This window comes from Pipistrellus kuhlii, unplaced genomic scaffold (assembly GCF_014108245.1).
Source record: "Pipistrellus kuhlii isolate mPipKuh1 unplaced genomic scaffold, mPipKuh1.p scaffold_m20_p_10, whole genome shotgun sequence".
Lineage (NCBI taxonomy): Eukaryota > Metazoa > Chordata > Mammalia > Chiroptera > Vespertilionidae > Pipistrellus > Pipistrellus kuhlii.
Window position 1 is genome coordinate 36,432,380 of NW_023425405.1, and position 18,968 is coordinate 36,451,347.

General features: G+C 40.3%; 1 protein-coding gene across 5 annotated transcripts in view; it reads right to left on the minus strand.

Moving 5' to 3' along the window:
* DYNC1I1 (dynein cytoplasmic 1 intermediate chain 1) overlaps positions 1-18,968 on the minus strand; it is a 274,243-nt gene that overhangs the window by 52,955 nt on the left and 202,320 nt on the right. For all 5 annotated transcript variants that reach the window (XM_036429363.2, XM_036429361.2, XM_036429362.2 and 2 more), the window contains 3 exons: positions 10,454-10,600; positions 5,928-6,041; positions 2,613-2,746 (listed from right to left, as the gene is read on the minus strand). In XM_036429363.2, the coding sequence (XP_036285256.1) occupies positions 2,613-2,746; positions 5,928-6,041; positions 10,454-10,600 (395 nt within the window). The remainder of the gene's footprint in view (positions 1-2,612; positions 2,747-5,927; positions 6,042-10,453; positions 10,601-18,968) is intronic.

Genomic DNA, 18,968 nt, shown 5'->3' on the forward strand with positions numbered 1-18,968 from the left:
GAACTACAGTACATATTCTGTTTGTGCTCGGAAAGCACAGTAGCCACAGGACAAGAATAGTCATCGTGGAAAAGGTTACTCACATTGCAGAGTCCAACAAATAAATCTGCAAGTTATCAATGAACAGGCTCTGCAGCCTTCACAGATAATTAAGGTCCTGGATGAAGTCAGTGGAGCCTATGCCCTGTTGATGGTAATAAATGTTCAGCCCAAGCTACGACTCCTGTTTGGCCCACTGCTCTATCGTGCCTCTCTCATGCCTCCTGTGACGCTTTACCTGTATTGCAGAAGGTTGTGTGTTTACCTTGCCCACCGTCATCAATTTCTTGAAGCTAGGAGCCAGGTTTAAAGGATGCTTGCACAACCGGCAGTATCTAGCAGTGCACTCTGCTCAAAGGAGGTGTGCAGTGAATGTTTGCATGAATGAACAACTTTATCAGATCTTTTTATGCCTTGATAAGACTTTCATGCATGGTTTTAGCCAGTTTTGATGACGTAGGACCATTCGACATGGAACCAGGAGGCAGATCTTCCCAGTCATCTTTAAACCATGTGAGCAAGGCAAATACTGCTTGTTACTAAGTGCAGAACAGTAGGAACGTTGCAGCTCGTATTGTGTAAATGGAAAAACCACAGAGCTGAGCCATGGGTGCTTGTTACTTCTGCAAATCACACAAACACAGGAGTATGAACTTGGAACAGTTTGTGGTTCCTCATTACGTCTAAGTAGGCAAGGATGAGTGCAAGAGATGAAAAAATCACTTGAATTAGAACAAAAGTGAGAGAAATTATGCACCAAGGTGAACACAGTGAACCTTTCAAAAGATATAAGGCTACTCATTAAGTCTTGCATGCAATTTTACAATCTAGTCTAAATTACTGGATTCCACTTTACCTGATGGCTTTCCAGGGGGCATTGGACAATCTCTCAATCAAGACAGAGTTTTTAGCACCTGGAAACTTCATAGTGGTTTATGCATCTCATACTATTCCAGCCTCTGTGACTAGAGGAAAGGGCCCTAGGGCACTGCTCTATAGTATTAGGATATTGCCATTTCTTTATTCCCCATTTAGATTTTTAGTTCCCCACTTTAGTATATGCCAGGCACCAGGCAGGGAATTGATGATGAAATCAAAATAGTGTAGTAAGATAAAAATGGCAAATGAGTGAGTAATTGAAATAAAATGAGATTAATATTATTGTAGAAGCATACATAAAAATATATAAAACTAGCTGAAACCGGTTTAGCTCAGTGGTAGAGCGTCGGTCTGTGGACTGAAAGGTCCCGGGTTCGATTCCGGTCAAGGGCATGTATGTTGGCTGCGGGCACATCCCCGATGGGGGATGTGCAGGAGGCAGCTGGTCGATGTTTCTCTCTCATCAACATTGACGTTTCTGGCTCTCTATCTCTCTCTCTTCCTCTCTGTAGAAAATCAATAAAATATATGTATATATAAAAAAAAGTACAAATAACAAAAAAAAACAAAAACAAACAAACAAAAAAAAACTAGTGGCTCCGGGCACAAAATCATGCATGGGAGTGAGTCCCCTCAGCTTAGCCTGCACCCTCTCCAATCCGGGACCCCTCAGGGGATGTCTGACTACAGATTTAGGCCTGATTCCTGGGAGTCTGACATCCTTCTCATAAAATGGACCACTGGCTCCTAACCTCTCACCTGCCTGCCTGCCTGATCACCTCTAACTGCCTCTGCCTGCCAGCGTGATCACCCCCAACTGTGCCCCCCCACCCGCTGACCTGGTTGCCCCTTACTGCCTCCCCCCGCCCCCCGCCAGTCTGGTTGCCCCTCACTGTCCCTCCTGCCAGCCAGGTTGCCCCACACAGCCTGCTGTTTGGTCACTGCTTGAGGGTGTCCCAACCAATTTGCATATTACCCTTTCATTATTATAGATAGCAAGTCTATCTGACAGCCTCTAGTCCTATCCCATTTATCCTACTTTCATATCTCCATAGTGCATAGCATCTTAAATCTTATGTTTACTTGTTTATTGTCTTTCAAGCTCAATCAGAATATGAATTCCATATCTGTTTTGTTCCTTATGATGTAATGGTGCCTGGAAGATGGTAGGTGCCTGGAAGGTGGTAACAAATATTCCTCGAAGGAATGAATGAATAAAGGAATGAAAATTCTATGGAAACAAAAAGGAGGGAATAATTTCCTTTGCCCAAAAGAGTTTGGAGAAAATTTCATGAGGCATGAGCTCTATGCTGGCTCTGGAAAATGAGGAGGAATTATCCAGGCCAATAGGAGAGACACACCAGTCCGATAGGAAGAAATTGAATGTACAAACTCATGGACTCTTATCCCTACTGGGTGCGTGGCTGGAGCTGAAGGCTGAACCTGGAAATGAGCAGGGAGTCCGGGTTTTACATGGTTTGCTGAGAAGCTGGGGACTTTTTCCTCAAGGCAGCGTGAGCCATCAAAAACTTACAAAAGACTAATGACCAGAGCACATGGATGCCATACAATCCTCAAGACTTGAGGTGGGGCTTGCATCTCTTCAGAGATACCTCGCTCGGAATGCAACCCAGAAAGCGACACAGACTCTCTCGGAAATGAGGCACACGTCATTGGTAAGCAAACAAAATCACCTTCCGTGACGACAGGCTGTGTAGACCGTACCCTCCTCACTGCCAACCACGAAGTTATTGACGTCTCCAGTCGGGAAAGCCATTCCGGTAACAGCCACAGGCTTGGACTTATTGTACACCAGCTCCATGCTCTCCTACCAAAACACGACGCGGTTACATTCCCTCTGTCAACCCCTCGCCATGCCAAAGACAGCACGGAAAAATCATTTGGCCAAATCGTCTGTTTGCTTTTCACGCAGCGTTACAAAAGACCCTGGCTGTGCCAGAAGCCCCACCGCGGGCTTCTGTGTGTCTCTGGTTTCAGGCGGCTGCGTTTCATCAGCGCGGCTGCTGCTGAAGTCGGGCAGAGATGACAGGTGAGAGTTTTGAAACTAATGGTGCAGAAACTAAAGATAATACTGTAATGGTTACACTTGTCAGCCCCAGGCTTTAATAAAACACACAATACCCTTGTATTTACAAACATTTTCAAAATCAATTGTTCGTGAGATGACGCATGTATTAATATCAGATTACTCCAGCCCATTTGTCAAAGCCAAGTGTGTGTCCTCCACCGACTGAAACCAGAAAGTTGTCACTCAGGCCAGGAAAAAGCAGATTGCCACCGGGACTAGATTTCCTCCAGGGTGGCCACTGGGTGCACAGGCTAGAAGCCCGCGAAGAACAGTCTTTACATAAGGGTTTAAAGTAGTAAGCCAGAGTCTCTATTTTATCTAAAATTATTTTTTTTAAATAGGGACCTAAAGTGCATTTTAAAACACATTCTGCTGAACCAAGTGTAATGACAGGGAAGAGTAATTGTGACTAATACCCATGAATGTTTTTGCTATTTATATCAAATACCGTTTCCCCAAAAATAAGACAGTGTCTTATATTAATTTTTGCTCCCAAAGATGCGCTAGGTCTTATTTTCAGGGGATGTCTTACTTTTCTATGAAGAAGAATACGGTACACATTTATTGTTAAATGAAAAAAAATTTATTACCTGAATATGGTACGGTGGTACGGTAGTTATCAACACAAACCAGACAAACTGTGAATCCTACAGTATCAAGAATTTACTCATTTACTCAATGACAATCATGTCATCATCTTCTGGAACATCATCATAACAATCCAATTCCTGAATTTCCTGGTGAATTTCTTGTGACTCCATTTCTTTCAGAATCAGTGGACCAAATCTCTCATATTTAGCCTAAGGGGGGCCTTATTTTCAGGGGGATGCCTTATATTTCACTCAGAAGGAAACCTGTAAGTAGTTCTTATTTTCAGAGGATGTCTTATTTTCGGGGAAACACGGTAGCCTACTATGTGCACATGAAGTAATTTAAAACCAAATCATTCTAGGGCAGTGGTTGGCAAACTCATTTAGTCAACAGAGCCAAATATCAACAGTACAATGATTAAAATTTCTTTTGAGAGCCAAATTTTTTAAACTTAAACTTCTTTTAACATCACTTCTTCAAAATAGACTCGCCCAGGCCATGGTATTTTGTGGGAGAGCCACACTCAAGGGGCCAAAGAGCCACATGTAGCTCAAGAGCCACAGTTTGCTGACCACGATTCTAGGGGATCATGTTATTATAGCTGCTTGTGAATTTAGTCCTTTAAAAACAACAACAACAACAAAAAAAAAACCAAGTAAATCATATGAGCTCAGCCAAGGAGTCCATAAATGTGAAGCGCATGCTCAGAGTCTGGACAGCACAGACCAGGTGCTCACACGACATGCTCCCAGTACTGAGATCCACAGGGTAAGTGCATCAGTGAGGGGGACCCTGGGACAACATAGAGCAGGAAACGGGACTATCCAATGGTGTGCTCCATCGACAAAAGTAGCAGCAGGGAAGGGACAGTCTCTTGGTCTCCCACTTGAGACAGAGAGGGACCAGGCCTCCAAGAGAGTGTCATGCATGAAACCCTCAATCTGTATATGGAGCCAGTAGTATGTCACTGTAAGAAAACCATGCAGGCATGCTAGAACTAACAAAAACGGTCTTGTCGCCCCTGCACCACTGGTTTTAAACAAAACAAATGCATGTTTAATCAGCAAAATGGGCAATTAAAAATTCCTAATTAGAGAGCTGGCTCTTGTATCTGTTTACAATCTCCATGCTTTTAAAAGAGCATATTGAGAATTTTAAGACAAAGCCATAAAATACCCACCCACACACAACTCCCGACTTCCATAATGTTCAAGTCAGCAAAAATAGAGTAACTTAAACTATAAGATGCTTATTAGCTCCCCTCTCCCCAAAAAGGTATTAAAAAACTTATTTAGCCTTCACATTCTGTATTTTGTGGAGACTTATGGGAGGTCCTTTATAGTTTCTACATTTCCTTATGTATCTTGAAATGTCCATGTTTTCTAAAACTGCGGGAGAGAGATTCTTGGGTCATTCATTGTTCCAGAAAAGGGAATAGGAATATTGAAATGGAGAATCATCTCTTAGCTATCTTTTATAATTTTTTTCATGTTTCCTCACTTTTTTTTTTTTTTTTTTTTTTTTGTCAAATAAATTCTTCTCTGTGATTTTTAGCTGGAAGAGAGTTACTTTTCCCCCACAAAGAAATGTGAAGAAAAAAAAAGTGTGTTTACATATGTGTGTGTGTGTGTGTGTGTGTGTGTGTGTGTAGGTAGTGTCTTCCTGAGTTTATGTATACATGCATATATTCTGAAGGTTGCATTCAGAAGCCTCCACCCATGCGTCTCTTGCTTTCTATTCCTTTGTTTGATTCCCATTACTATAATCAGCAGTGGTCTGAAACCTTTGGAACTGTTTCATTTTTGACTTCTCGTTCATTGAGCAAGGAACGGCAGCAGCCATACTAACAACATTCCAGAGGAGAAAACAGATGGTTTGACAAATTCTTTATACACACAGGCAGTCATCTGGGCAATGAATACAAGGAAGGGCCTGGGTGTCTGTTTTGCTGGGATGCCTCTTCTCAGAGGGATTGCTCTGTAGATAGAGCTCCCGCCTCCTTTGCATCTTTTTTCACAATCCCGTAGGGTAGGTAGAATGCATACCACAGGCAACTTCTATAATTACTATGCTTCAAAATGGATTATTTCATTTTCACTTGAAACTGACCTAAGGATTAACGTCTTACAATAATTACATGATTTGTGGTAAAGGAAATGGGTTTTGGCTTCAAGAGGAGACTGCTGAAAGCAGGCCCCACGCTTTCAAGTGCATCCATTGGTTTTAGCTCCTATAGGATGTGGGGGTTTGGCTTTTAGGAACTGTGTTCCATTAGGCAGGCATCTCTTTTAACCAGGATGCTCTTCTGTGTAGGGGAAAACAAACCCACCTGTGGAGTCGAGAGCATATCCAGGCTCCAGGAACACATTTTACCATCAGTAGAGACGGTGATGAGGTTATGAGCATTCTGGGTCCCAACGACATTTACACAGTACACGGGATGCTGTGAAAACGTAAACATGGAGGATCAGACACCGATCCAGGAGGAAATGCTTACATTGGAGTGCTAAACACATGACTCTAAAACAAGGATTAAAGAGGGGCATAATCCTACAATAACACAGGCCTCAGGTCATTTGCCACTTTTGATTTGAACCTGATTTCTTTCCAAAAGCCCTGGCAGCAACACACAGTATTGGAAACGCAAAGCTTCCCAGGGCTCAGTCAGCTGCAGTGCAATAGAGCTGAAGGAAGCCACATAGAGCAACTGAGGATTGGCGGGTAGAAGCCATGCAGGGAGGTGAATCTGGATTGCTTGAATGAGTCTCTACTGCACAGCTTGGCTTCTGAGCTCACCAAGAGTGATGGAAAAAGCCATTCTTCAAAAGGGGAGAACTATTGGCTTTTGGAAGGAATATGTGTTACTAAATCTGGAGTTGAAGGCATTACATTATGCCAAACATTTGTTAACATTCTTTATACAAAGTGGTTAATATTCATCAGCCTTTTTAATTTGAGGGAGAGACATTGGTGGTGAAAACCATTGGCACAATGTAACTCATGAGATAAAATTAGGTTCTTTTGTGTTACTGCAAAATCTAAGAAAATGGTAGATTTATTTTTCAAAATGTCATTTGCCATAGTATGGAGGCTTAGATTTAGCCAGGACCTTGAGAAAGGTCACATATATACCCCAGGAGTCCTAAGAAAGAGGCTCTCTAACCTTCTGTCATAACTCTAGTAGGTTATCCCACTCTGTAGAATCCTAAACAGTAGCCTAAAATCATTTGCAGCTGCACATTAAATACTAAATGGAAGGTTAGTCTGAGCAGAACCTAGCAGCAATTTGGGTTAGATTTCAAGCAGCTTAGCCATCAGTGGCCAAACCACAGCTTAGTTGATGCTTCTCTGTGCAAATAGCTGACAGTCTAAGTCTTACTCTTGATGAGTTACTGTCCATTATACCTAGCCACAATGACAATGAAACAATCTTTAATATTGGAAAGTTGATATTATATAAAGAACGGTTCCCAAGCTGTTATTATCATATAAACTCCTGGTCAGAAAGGACCACAATAATCATTTAGGCCAGCTGCTCATCTGCCTTTAGCAAGCAGTGGTCCAAACTCTGCCTAAACACCTTTCTTTGGGGTAGTTAGTGTTAGCACCTAATTCCTTCCACCAATGGAGCAAAGAAAGCTCAAAGAGATATTTTTAGTACGGTGCCTTTAGTACGGATTATATTTGTCAAGTCAAAACAATATTTAGTTTGTTATCATGCCCTCCTCCCTCAGTCTTGTCTTACTTAGATTAATCATCACCAATTCTTTCAATTGTTCCTTGAGTACTAGTTTTCAATACCTTCCCCATCCTGGTCACAGTCTTTTGAATATGCTGTATTTTGTTTGAATTCTCCTCAACATTGGAGTTGTGGGGGGGAGAGGGGGGCAATCTTCCCATACTCTGATGGAGAGAATCTAGAAATCCAGGGAGTGCTGAATAGTCACTTCTCATGTGATTAAAAAATATGCCTGTATTAATGCATCTTAAGATTACATTTGCTGCTGTGGTGATCATATCATCTCTTTTACCCAGTTGATGGACAGCCAACTAAGTCTCTATGCCTTTTCCACACCATATATCTATAGAAACTTTCCAATGAACCAGCTCTAGTGGATTTGGGGCATGGGAGATCTGAAATTGAATGTTATCCTGATCAGGTCCCTTACTATCAAAGGGCCTAACTGGTGGGGTGACTGTGGACAATGCTTTTCCTCAAGTCTCTCCTGGGGTGTGTGGGACCTGAAGCAGTATGCAAACGCAAGCCCTGAGCCACACATCCTACAAAGTTCTGCCCAAAAATCAAGTGGGAGAATGGGTGAAATAAATTCTCACCTAAAAAGAGCAGACTTAGCAAAACTGAAGTATGGCAGACAGAAAAGGTCAAGAATCATATGTGGAATATAAAAGAAAGAAAGAAAGAGAGAGAGAGAGAGAGAGAGAGAGAGAGAGAGAGAGAGAGAGAGAGAGAGAGAGAGAGAGAAAGAAAGAAAGAAAGAAAGAAAGAAAGAAAGAAAGAAAGAAAGAAAGGAAGGAAGGAAGGAAGGAAGGAAGGAAGGAAGGAAGGAAGGAAGGACGGACTAGGATAAACAAACAAAAAATCTCAATAACACAGCCAACAGTATAGTGGTTACCAGAGAGGAAGGTGAGTGGGGGGAGGTTGAAGAGGGTAAAGGGGGTTAAATGCGTGGTGTTGGAAGAAGTCTAGACTTGGGATGAGCACATGATGCAATATATAGAAGATGTATTATAATAGTGTACACTTGAAATGCTTATATAATCTTATTAACCAGTGTCTCCCCAAATTTTTTAATTAAAAATCCTTGAAGATGGGAAAGCAAGGTCCAAACAGTGTTATGGACCTAAAATCTATGTAGGGTTTTCAGCAAGAGTCCACTGGTTTGGTTTTGTTGTTAGCCATGGAGTATCAACACAAATCAGCGAGACCCCAATATACTGGGACTCCCATGAATGGGTACAGTAGGGAAAAAGGCAGCTAGAAGAATATGTAAAAGCCAAATGCCTAAAGAAGGAATATGTGTGGTAGGCACTCCCTGGCTTTAATCAGTACTACTGGCCTCTGCTTTCATGAGTAATAAAACTCAGTTTAAAAGAAAAGAGAGATGTAAAGAAACCAGAACAGAAGCAGACACGTGGGCATGTCTACTCATACACAGACACAGACATACACAACTCTACTTAATGAAAAGAAAAAAGCAATGGCAGAACTCATTTTTCCTGTTTAGATGCCAGATTGTTTTTATTTATTTTAGGAATAAACTTACTGTGTGGCAGAAGGCTTTTGCTTTAATTAGGATTTCCTGTTGTCTCAAATACATATGTGTGGTGGGTGTGAAAGGAAATTAGTTAGTAATCTGTGGTGGACCTCTTTTTCCTTAACCACTTTTGATCCTGGTACCAATCAGCCAGGCATTAGTGGAAGTTGAAAGACAGTCACAAACTTTTGTACTTTTTAAGCTATGGGTTCAACAAAATACAGCAAAAGAGAAGAAGAAATTGTTTTATTTTCTAACAGAAATAATGTCACTGTTTGGCAATAATTGTCTTTTCCTTGTGATGCTCACAACCTAAGCTATTTGAAAAGGAAAGGTGAACTCTTTGGAAGAGCTCCTGGATTTTGATTCTCCCCAAAAGCTTATTGCTAAATAATCTAACATTTGGCTTTGTAATTTTTTGAAATTTCAGAAGGAATGCTCACAAAGACACCAGATAGACACACAGAGCCAAGAAGTGTTTTCACGCTACTTGAACGAACACTTGTGCCAAGCCCATCTTCTCATGGGTCACAATTTTCTGTTATTAGTTTGGAGAAATGGGGTAGGCATGAGCCATTTCCCAAGATCCCCAAGAACTAGTTTCACCTGCATGTGTCTTGGGCCCCAGTCAGTAAGAATTAAGACTAACTTGGTATTTGTCATTTCCCATTGTCATTCTTACAAGATGGAAGAATTTTCCTCTCCATGGTCTAGCTGAAACAGCCAACGGTCCCTTTTTAAAGCTAGAGTGGTTTTGAGGTCAGCAGATGAAACAAGTGAGGCAACCACATTAAGGAAACTGAAACAATAGTAGAGCTGTTTCCATGGGCATAATTTGGGCATTTCAAAGTAGGAACATCAGTTACCCTGAATGTCAAGGTAGCAAGGATTGATGGAGACATGCCTGTCTTCCCATTCCTCCTAACAATCGCTAAACACACCTGTCAGTCTCTTAAAGGAAATGACAGAGTCGTTGTCTTCCAAACACTATACTAAACCTCTTCTGCTAAATTATGGGTAATGGTTTTGAGATGTTAACTTTTAACCTTAGGGATTATTTTGTCACTGCAGACTTCACTGTTGAGACTTACACCATGCATTCCAGAATTTAAAGCCATAGCACTCCCTCTAATCACAAGTGGAAAAGGACTATTGGCAAAAGTCTCATGTGCCATTCAGAGACATGAAATGCTTCCTCTGTTCATGGTCTGTTTGAGGACTTTCTATATTCACATGTAAATGTGAAGGGTTTGTTTAGGGAAACAATTTAACAGATGCCTTTCCTAAAGTTTCTCCCTCTGTCCAGTTTTAGCTTGAATCCACCCTTACAGGTAACCTTTGGAACATCCAAAGAAATCCCTTCTATGTGTAAAAACTTGCAGAATATTGAGAGACTTCTCTAAACCCAGTGCTTCCTCCGCCTATTTGGCACCCGGCTTCATTTTAGTCAGTCAGGATACAATCACTATACATTAGATACTTGGAACTTGGAGTTACTGAAAACATTGCACTTTTGTCAGTTATCCCTCCTTTCAGGGCTTGGATGGCCAAAAGGGGATGTGACAAAAGCTTGACTTACTGTGTGGGCAGCAGCAGACAAGGGTGTCCGCTGCACTGGCGTCCTCCGATGACTGCGATTATCCCACAGGACTATCTGGCCCGAGTACGTCCCACCAACCACCAAGTTGGGATGGAACCGAGCAAAGCAGACTGACATCACGGAGGACTGTGAAGAAAAGCAGAGAGAGGAGCACTGTGAAAGGCTTGGAGAAAGCTAGTTTCTTCCCGAAGAGAAAACAGTTCATTACATAAACTCAACACATCCTGGAAAACAAAGGAATGATGAAGTGCAGAGTGAGTAGGACATTTTGTACACAGACTTTCCCTTGAGAGGGTGACCAGTGGTTACCCCTTGAAACTTGAAATCTGAAGTCCTGGCCATGTCATCCAGTAGGCATAAAACCTATCTGATGCACATCATTGCTTTGTGGTCTGGAAAGCTTGCTATATAGACCTCTCCCACTGACCAATAAAAGTGTGTCCGAGCTAATATTAATCCTCCATTTCACAAAGCCATCCTCTGCTTTAAGGTCATGGACACATCAAGTTATACTATGTACAGTGTTGGCAAGGCTTTGAAGGCTTTCAAGATGGGGTGCCTTTTCTGTTTTTGGCTTCGTGTAAACTTCTAGGAAGCGAACTGACCTCAGGCTGATCCAACCGGTTCCTCCTCCAATTCCCTCGCCTCCCATGAGCATTCTCCTGACCTTTATCCTGCCCACTTCAGACAATTCTTAATGTTATTCTTTGCCTATTTTAACAAACAGTCAGAAACGGATTTCAGTCCAACTCTGCCATGGCCTGTCATAGCGTCGTGAATGTGGTTTTCTGAAATTCCACAAAAGACTACTGGGCACAACATTTTATAGGAAATTGCTTAGTGGAGACAGAACCATGATATACTTAAACTCAGACAAGTTGGCTCGTCCACATCAGCTCAGAAGTCCATTTTGTTTCCTGCAGCGGTTTCCATGTTTGTGTTTATGTGTGGAAGTTATTGTTTTTAGTAAATACATTTCATCCCTTCAATTAAATTTAATAAATGATCTTACGTGTAAGGAGGGCATTGTACCAAGCATGAGGGTAATACAAAGGTAGTCATTGCACTCCATGAACTTGTGCCCTGGTAAAGGAAAAAGGCAGGCAGGCAAAGTTGCTGCTAATCCACCGTGCCAGGCCATGCCTTTGTATGAAGCGGAAAAAGATGCCCCTGCACAGACTCAGTCATGCAGGTGGTGGGTACCATGGCAAGCGGAGTAAGGTAAATTTTTGTCCCACGACATCCTGCAAGTGAATGTGGTACATGCCATGACTAAATCATAGGAGCACCTGTGTGTGATGGGGGAAGATTTGTTTTAGCTAAGAGAAGAGAGGAGCGTGAAAAACCTCATGGAAGGACATGTATATGAAGTATGAACATTCAACAAAGAGAAAGGAGCCCAGCTTGTATGGCTCAGTGGTTGAATGTTGACCCAAGAACCAAGAGGTTGCCAGTTTGATTCCTGGTTGGGGTGCATGCCCAGGTCGTGGGCCCCAGCTCCAGTAGGGGCATGCAGGAGGCAGCCAATTCATGCTTCCATCTCTCTCCCTCTCCCTTCCTCTCTCTCTCAAATCAGTAAAATATATTTAATGCCCCCCCTCAAAAAAAAAAGTTGGGAGGGGATAAGAAACAAAAAACAGAGATGGATAATGGGAATAAAAGACTAGAGGCACCAAAACAGAGCCTGATGAAAGGCCCGCAGTCTGGTTTGGCTGGGAAAGAGGTTGCATGGAAGAGGCAGGTAGTAGGAAATGTGACTGAAGAGGTCACCTGGGCCAGACAAGACAGGGCCTTGAGTGGCAGGCACTATTTGGGTGTCTTTCTGTGGACAACAGCAAGAAATCATAGCTTTCTGAGCAACAAAGAGGATCAAAGGTTGTAACTGACAAGCCAGCAAAGAAGTGATTGGGGAAAAAAATTATGACCTCTTTCTGACTGGGAAGCTAAACACCCATTTCTAAAAAACTCGGATCTGCTACCAGCCTAAGGCTTTCTAGTCAAAAACAGTCTCAGACACTCTGAGGTAGATTAAAGAATGTGGACTATTTTTCAATGTCATGTTTTCCTAGTTTGAATGATTTTCAGTTCCAATTCCTTGAACACATTTCAATGGAGAACATGCATGTGTGCCCCAATCTGGTTTTCATAAAGTTCAAGAATAACTCTCAATAATGATACTGAATTAAAGAAAAAGAAAATAATGCCGGTCAGCTTCTTGTTTTACACATCCCACAGAAATGATTCTTAGTTTTCAATTGATGAAATTCTTATGTTGCTCAGGCTATGCTGAAAATGTTTTCTTTAAAGCTTCAGAAAGACTTAAAATTATCCAGGTGGTACCAACAATTGAATTTACCAAAGCTCCAATCAACATGGACAAAGGAATGTCATTAAATTAGAAAAATCCAGAATTCGACCACTTTATTGCATCTACATTTCAGTTAAATCCCAGCAAATACTGCTCCAAAACTTATACAGTTTTGTTGAGAGACTAAACTAGGGGAAAATGAGCAGTGAGGGTATTTCTATGAAACTGAAACACCTAGTTGGCTAATCAACTAGACTCCAACCCCACAAAGTGAGAACTCTACTTCTTACTTTTTTATTCATTCATTCATTTACTCTTCATTCATTCATTCATCACAGTGAGTGCCCACTAAGTGCTAACCCAATTACTTCAAAAAATTGTGTATGTCACAAAAGCCTTCATCTCAAATTCAGAATTCTACCTACATTTGATCAAATGTCAAATTAATGCTGAGAAAGGGTAACAACCCCTAGGGGCACTAGAGTTCTGCCACCAGAAGCGACTCTGTTTTTCTGCAGACCAGTGTTTCCAATATCTCCATGAGGAATGGAGTGGACATACTTACTTTATATTTGAAAGATTAGACATGGAGGAGTAGTTATGTGATTCAACATGCTCACTTATTTTTAAGGCTTAATGCATTAATTATATTAAATAGTCTATGTGTTATAGGATATATATAAAGACTCAGACCAGATCTTCAGGATATGCCACATTTGACATGCTATCATTCATATGGAAACGTTAAGGCAGTATGATCTCAATTATCTAGATGTAACGTCTAAAATTCGGTCATTTCTTGAGATTTTTTAAAGTGTCCTGATGTTTGATGTAATGGTGGCAAATGTTTGGATGACTGACTAAATTTTTTATTTCTCATCAAAACATTTAGGTTCCTTTTGAACAGTCCCACAACTCAGCACTGATGGAGAACTCAGCTCCTCTTCTCATTTGGAAAGTATGCATCAACCTCCTGGGAGCAAAGTGTCTTGGAAAAAAAACTCCTGCAACCTCTGGCTGTTCATACAGCTACCGATCTAGTTGTTGCTGCCAGTTGTCATGGAATTTATAGACTGTCAGCACAAAGAGCAAAGGATGATATTGCCCTGTCAGTTACATCCATGACTAAAGAGTAAAAAGGCATTCCAGAAAAATTGATTGACACTAAAATATGTGATTTTTGTTGTTCTCCTTTTTAACAGTACACTTTCTGAGGCATATTCTATGAAAAGCATTAATAATATCATTTTTACACAATTTAATCACTTTCCTAGGCATTTAACATTTTGTGTTAATTTAGTTATTCAGTGTCATAATAAAGCATTATTAAATTACATGATGAATACAATTTAGACAAACAAAATCAACTGGAAATGAGAAGTTTCCCTACCTTGTTTTTCTTGGCTCTATAAAAATCTCTCTCAACTTTTTACTTGTTTTATTTTATTCTTTATAATACTAGAGTCTTAGAATTACTTTGAGAAATAATATATGGACTTTACACAATCAAATACAGTAGTTTACCCAAGTAGAAAAATAATGATTAAATTGACAAGAATTTTTGGATGATGCTATCTAATCAAAGCTTCTGTCACTCTACATTTGGACTCTGCTTTCAGAGGGCCAGTGATTTCATTGATGTGGCCATGCTGACAATCAACTCAAGAGCCTCAAAATGCAAGCTCAGATGTTAAAGGCCTGATATAAAACTGATGAGCCTAACCGACTATAGTAAAACTAGTAACACCTGAGGTATAATTCCAGGACAAGTATCACATTTTGATGATTTGGATACTGTATAGGTCCTGAAATTACGACAAGCAAGGCGTAGGCAATGCTTTCAGGATCAGGTCTCTAGAAATAGTGACCATTTCTAGTATCCTCTGCAGAGGTGGTGCTCCTTTTTCCCCGTATTGCACATGTCCACTTGAACACGAATCGACCCAGGAAACTGGGTTCCACACCCTCATCATCCATTTTGAGACAAGGCAGTTTATGTTACCCCATTCACCGAGGGAATGCCACTGAGAGGAGACGGGTGGAGACTTCACTGTCAATGTCTCCCTCTGCTCACTGCACACCACTGTGCTCAATTGCAGTCGGCTCAACCCCTTCTTAAGTGGCTGTGGGGGCTGTTTTCTATTTTATGGAGCTAATCCAGACCAGCTTAGGGATGGTACCTCCCCTTAACCACAGACCCAGCTGCCTAGGACAAATCACCTTTGGCCGTCGCTGGCTGGGCAGCCGGTCCCCTATGTTCCCATTTGATCTGGTTTGTTCTTCTGTGTATGGCACTCAGCCCACTCCCCAGCCATCATGCCTGGGTGAGAGCAATAGGGGTTTTGCATTCAAAAGTATCTCCTATTTCAAGTACCATCTCTTCTGGGGAGACGCTGTTCCCGGGAGAGGGAATGGCCATATTGTTGCCATATGCTGTTTAATGGTGGCTGACATTTTATTTGCCTAAAAGCAAATGCCTAACTGTCAGTGGGCTCCGAGGCAGACAGATCAGATGCTTCTGGCTACTAGTGAGCTAGTATGTATTTCTGCAAGTACCTCAGGAACTCACATGGAAACACATGGAATTGGAGAACACTGCTGTCGAAAACCTCCCTTCTAGGCAATCATGTAGCACCAGGCATCTGACTGCATGCAAGGCGTAAAGGTGCTAAAGCCAACCACAGGGGTCACAAGCCGGGCACTTAAACTTGAATGGAGATGAAGGGAAAGGGTTTTGTTTCCTTCTGAGCTCTCTTTTCCTTTGCCTAAGTTTCTATCCCAGGTGCACATGTCATTCTAAACTCTAAGAAGAGTGGCCATCTACTGATAGTTATCACCCCATTAGAAATTAACTTGCATGCTACTTCTTGACGGAGTTTGTTTTTTTTTTTTTTAAAAAAAGGCAGCTCATTCTAAAATACAATTTCCTAAAGATTAGAAGCCAGACATTCTGAGACTTTTCTTAGAATCCCTTTCAATTTTTATGCCTTTCAATATGGAGGCTATCGTGTGCCTAGACCTGTGTGCTGAGAATACAAACATTAGTGATCAAACCATAGTGAGATGCCACTTCACATCCACTAGGATGGCTGTGAGGTTAAATGTTCACATGTCAATTATATCTCAATAAAGCTGGGGAAAGAAAAAAAGAAAAATAACAAGTGTTGGAGAGAATGGGGATATAGGATTTATTTGGGGGGAGTGGTGACAAAATGTTCTGGAATTAGATAATGGTGATCTAACAACTTTGTGACTATACCAAAAACACTGAATCATACATTTTAAAAGGGTGAATTTTATGGTATGTGAATTATATCTCATTTTTTTAAAACGTTAGTGTGCAGACATGGTTCTGATCTCATGGAGTTTATCAACCTTTTGTTATCTTCAGGACAACTTTGGACAATTTGATAACTTTTTTCTTAAATAATTATTCAATTCTCTTTACTTTCCCCAGAAAACCTTCAGTTTCTGAGCCACATGAAGCACTGAGGTGGAAAGAAAAGGGTTAACACACTTGAGGTCCCCAGAGCTAACTTCTTGCTCTGAAACCTACTAGCTTTTAATTTTTTTGGGGGGGGAGGGAAGGAGAAAAGATTTTCAATTTATTTATTTATTTAAATTTATTTTTCAATTGTAGTTGATGTACAATATTTTATTTTTTCCAGAAGTATAACATAGTGGTTAGACATATTCCTTATGAAGTAGTCATCTTGATAAATCTGGTACCCATCTGATACCATCTATAGTTATTACAGTACAATGTTATTGTCTGTATTCCCTATGCTGCACTTTACATCCCTGTGACTGTTTTTATAACTGGAAATTTGTACTTCTGAATCACTTTCACTTTTTCACCCATTCCCCCAAATCCCTTTCTACTTGGCAACCATCAATTTGTTCTCTGTATTTATAAGTTTGTTTCTATTTTGTTTATTCCTTTTATTTCGTTTTTTAAATTCTACGTATAAGTGAAATCTGGTATTTGTCTTTTTCTTTCTAACTTATTTTACTTGACATAATCCCTTCTTATGTCAGTGATATTCAATTGCAGTGGGTCACAATACATTTCAAAACACTTTATACCTGGTTATGTAGTCAGAAGAACTGACCTCTCTTCCCTTAGATTGTTAAATAAAGCAATGACAATAGTCAACACAATAGCTGTCTGGTGTGAACAAATCAAAATGACACCTATTGTTTTCTGGTCATATTGGCAAAAAAAAAAAAAATGCAATTTTTGGTGTGTTGCAGAATTTTAGTAATTAGTTTATGCATGTCATGAAATAAAAAAATTGATAATTGCTGCTCTGAGTCCATTCATGTTATTGCAAATGGTAAAATGTCTATTCTTTTTTTATGGCTGAGTAATATTCCATATTTAGTTGCCTAAAAGGAAAAGGGTAGGGAAATGGGTGCAAAATGGTGAAGGAGAGCAAGAGGTAAAAACTTCCAGTTATATAATAAATAAGCCACAGGGATGTAGTGTACAGACAGGGTATATAGTTAATAACTTTGCTCTGTGACAGGCGGCTGTTAGTCTTACTGTGGTAATCATATCATAAGGCTTATAAATGTCAAATCATTATATTGTTCACCTGAAACTAATATAATACTGTATGCTGCCAACTACACTTTAGTTAAAACAAAACAAAACAAAAAAAAAACCACCAACAACACAGATTTCCAAGTCCCAGCCTGGGTCTACTTAATCAACATTTTGAAAAGACTGTTGGTCTGTGTGTTTAACAAGCACCCTTGTTTTTGATAATTTTAACTGTTTTGAGGAGTACTGGTGGTCGGGTATTTCCTTGAATGTCCCTCTATTTGGGTTTCACTTTTTTTTTTTTTTTTTTTTTTTTTAACTTTTGATTAGATCTAGACAAAAATCTTTTTAGGTCTTATAAAACATAAGGACAAAAAAAAAAAAATCCAAGATTTGAGGTCAGTTGATAAAAAGGGAGTATAACAGGCACACACACATATATTTAATTTTTATTAATTTGTTTGTTTCAAATTAATAAATAATGGATAAAGCAAGGTGGGGATATGCCATCATATCTGACAATAATGGCCACTGAAACACACCCAGGTCAAAGAAGCTTTTCTGGTACAGATTTCCAATCCTTTACTGACCCTTTAGTCTCTCTCTCTCTCTCTCTCTCTCTCTCTCTCTCTCTCTCTCTCTCTCTCTCTCAATATGAAACCCAGGTTGCTATGTGTAGGCTGGAAGGCTGGAATAAGGATGAGTCACAATCTGAGAGCAAACTTTCACTTTATAAAAAAAAAATAAGAAGAGATGAATATATGGCATGCTTTAAATGTTAAAAAGCACTAGCTTTCTTCAAATCAAATGTCTAAATCCTGCTTAATTAAAAAATAGGAAGTTGATATTTGGGTATGGCATGGGTCGGCATCCAACCCTTTGATCGATGTCATATGAATTAGAAAGAAGAGATTATTTGAGAGAAGAAAAAGCGTTCCAATCTGACAGGAAAGAGTGTAGGCAGCATTAACTCCAGTGCTTGTTAAAACAGGAAGGATTAATAGCAAAAAGAGAGGGAAGAATCGTGAATGTCTTTAGTTTAGTATCTTCAAAAATGCTTGGGGTTTCTGAGAATGGCTCACCCAAACCACATGAAAGTGATGTTAAGGGATTCAGCCACACGACTTCTCTAAATCAAGAGCTGGGACTGCTCCACTTTCACCATCAAACCATCTTACTTGAAGTGGAGCCACAAATTAAATTTATTTTTTATTGAAAAAGCACTAAATCCTTGCAAAGGGGGCAGACACAGCATTCTGAAATATGGGTCCTCCCCCTTCCCTCTCCCCCATCCCCCCTCCTTGAGAAAGTTACACCATGTAAAAAGAGAGCCAGCTTCTTTGTCTATGAATTCTTCCTTGACATGTAAAAAAGGTGGTAATGGCGTTTAGCTATAGAATCCAATAGAATTCATTTATCAGGTGTCTTTTTTTTTTCCTCACAAGCACAATAATAAGCAGGCTAATCAGATTCAGAACTATTGTTTTGGCAAGACTGTCTAAACACAATTGTATGATAGAGAGATCTATGTATTGCTTTGTGGGCAATTTCTTTCTGAATTTGTAGGATTCATGATTTATACTTGAGGAGGTTGAAAAAAAAGAACATTCAGTCTCCATATGTCACTTAACAACCTCCTG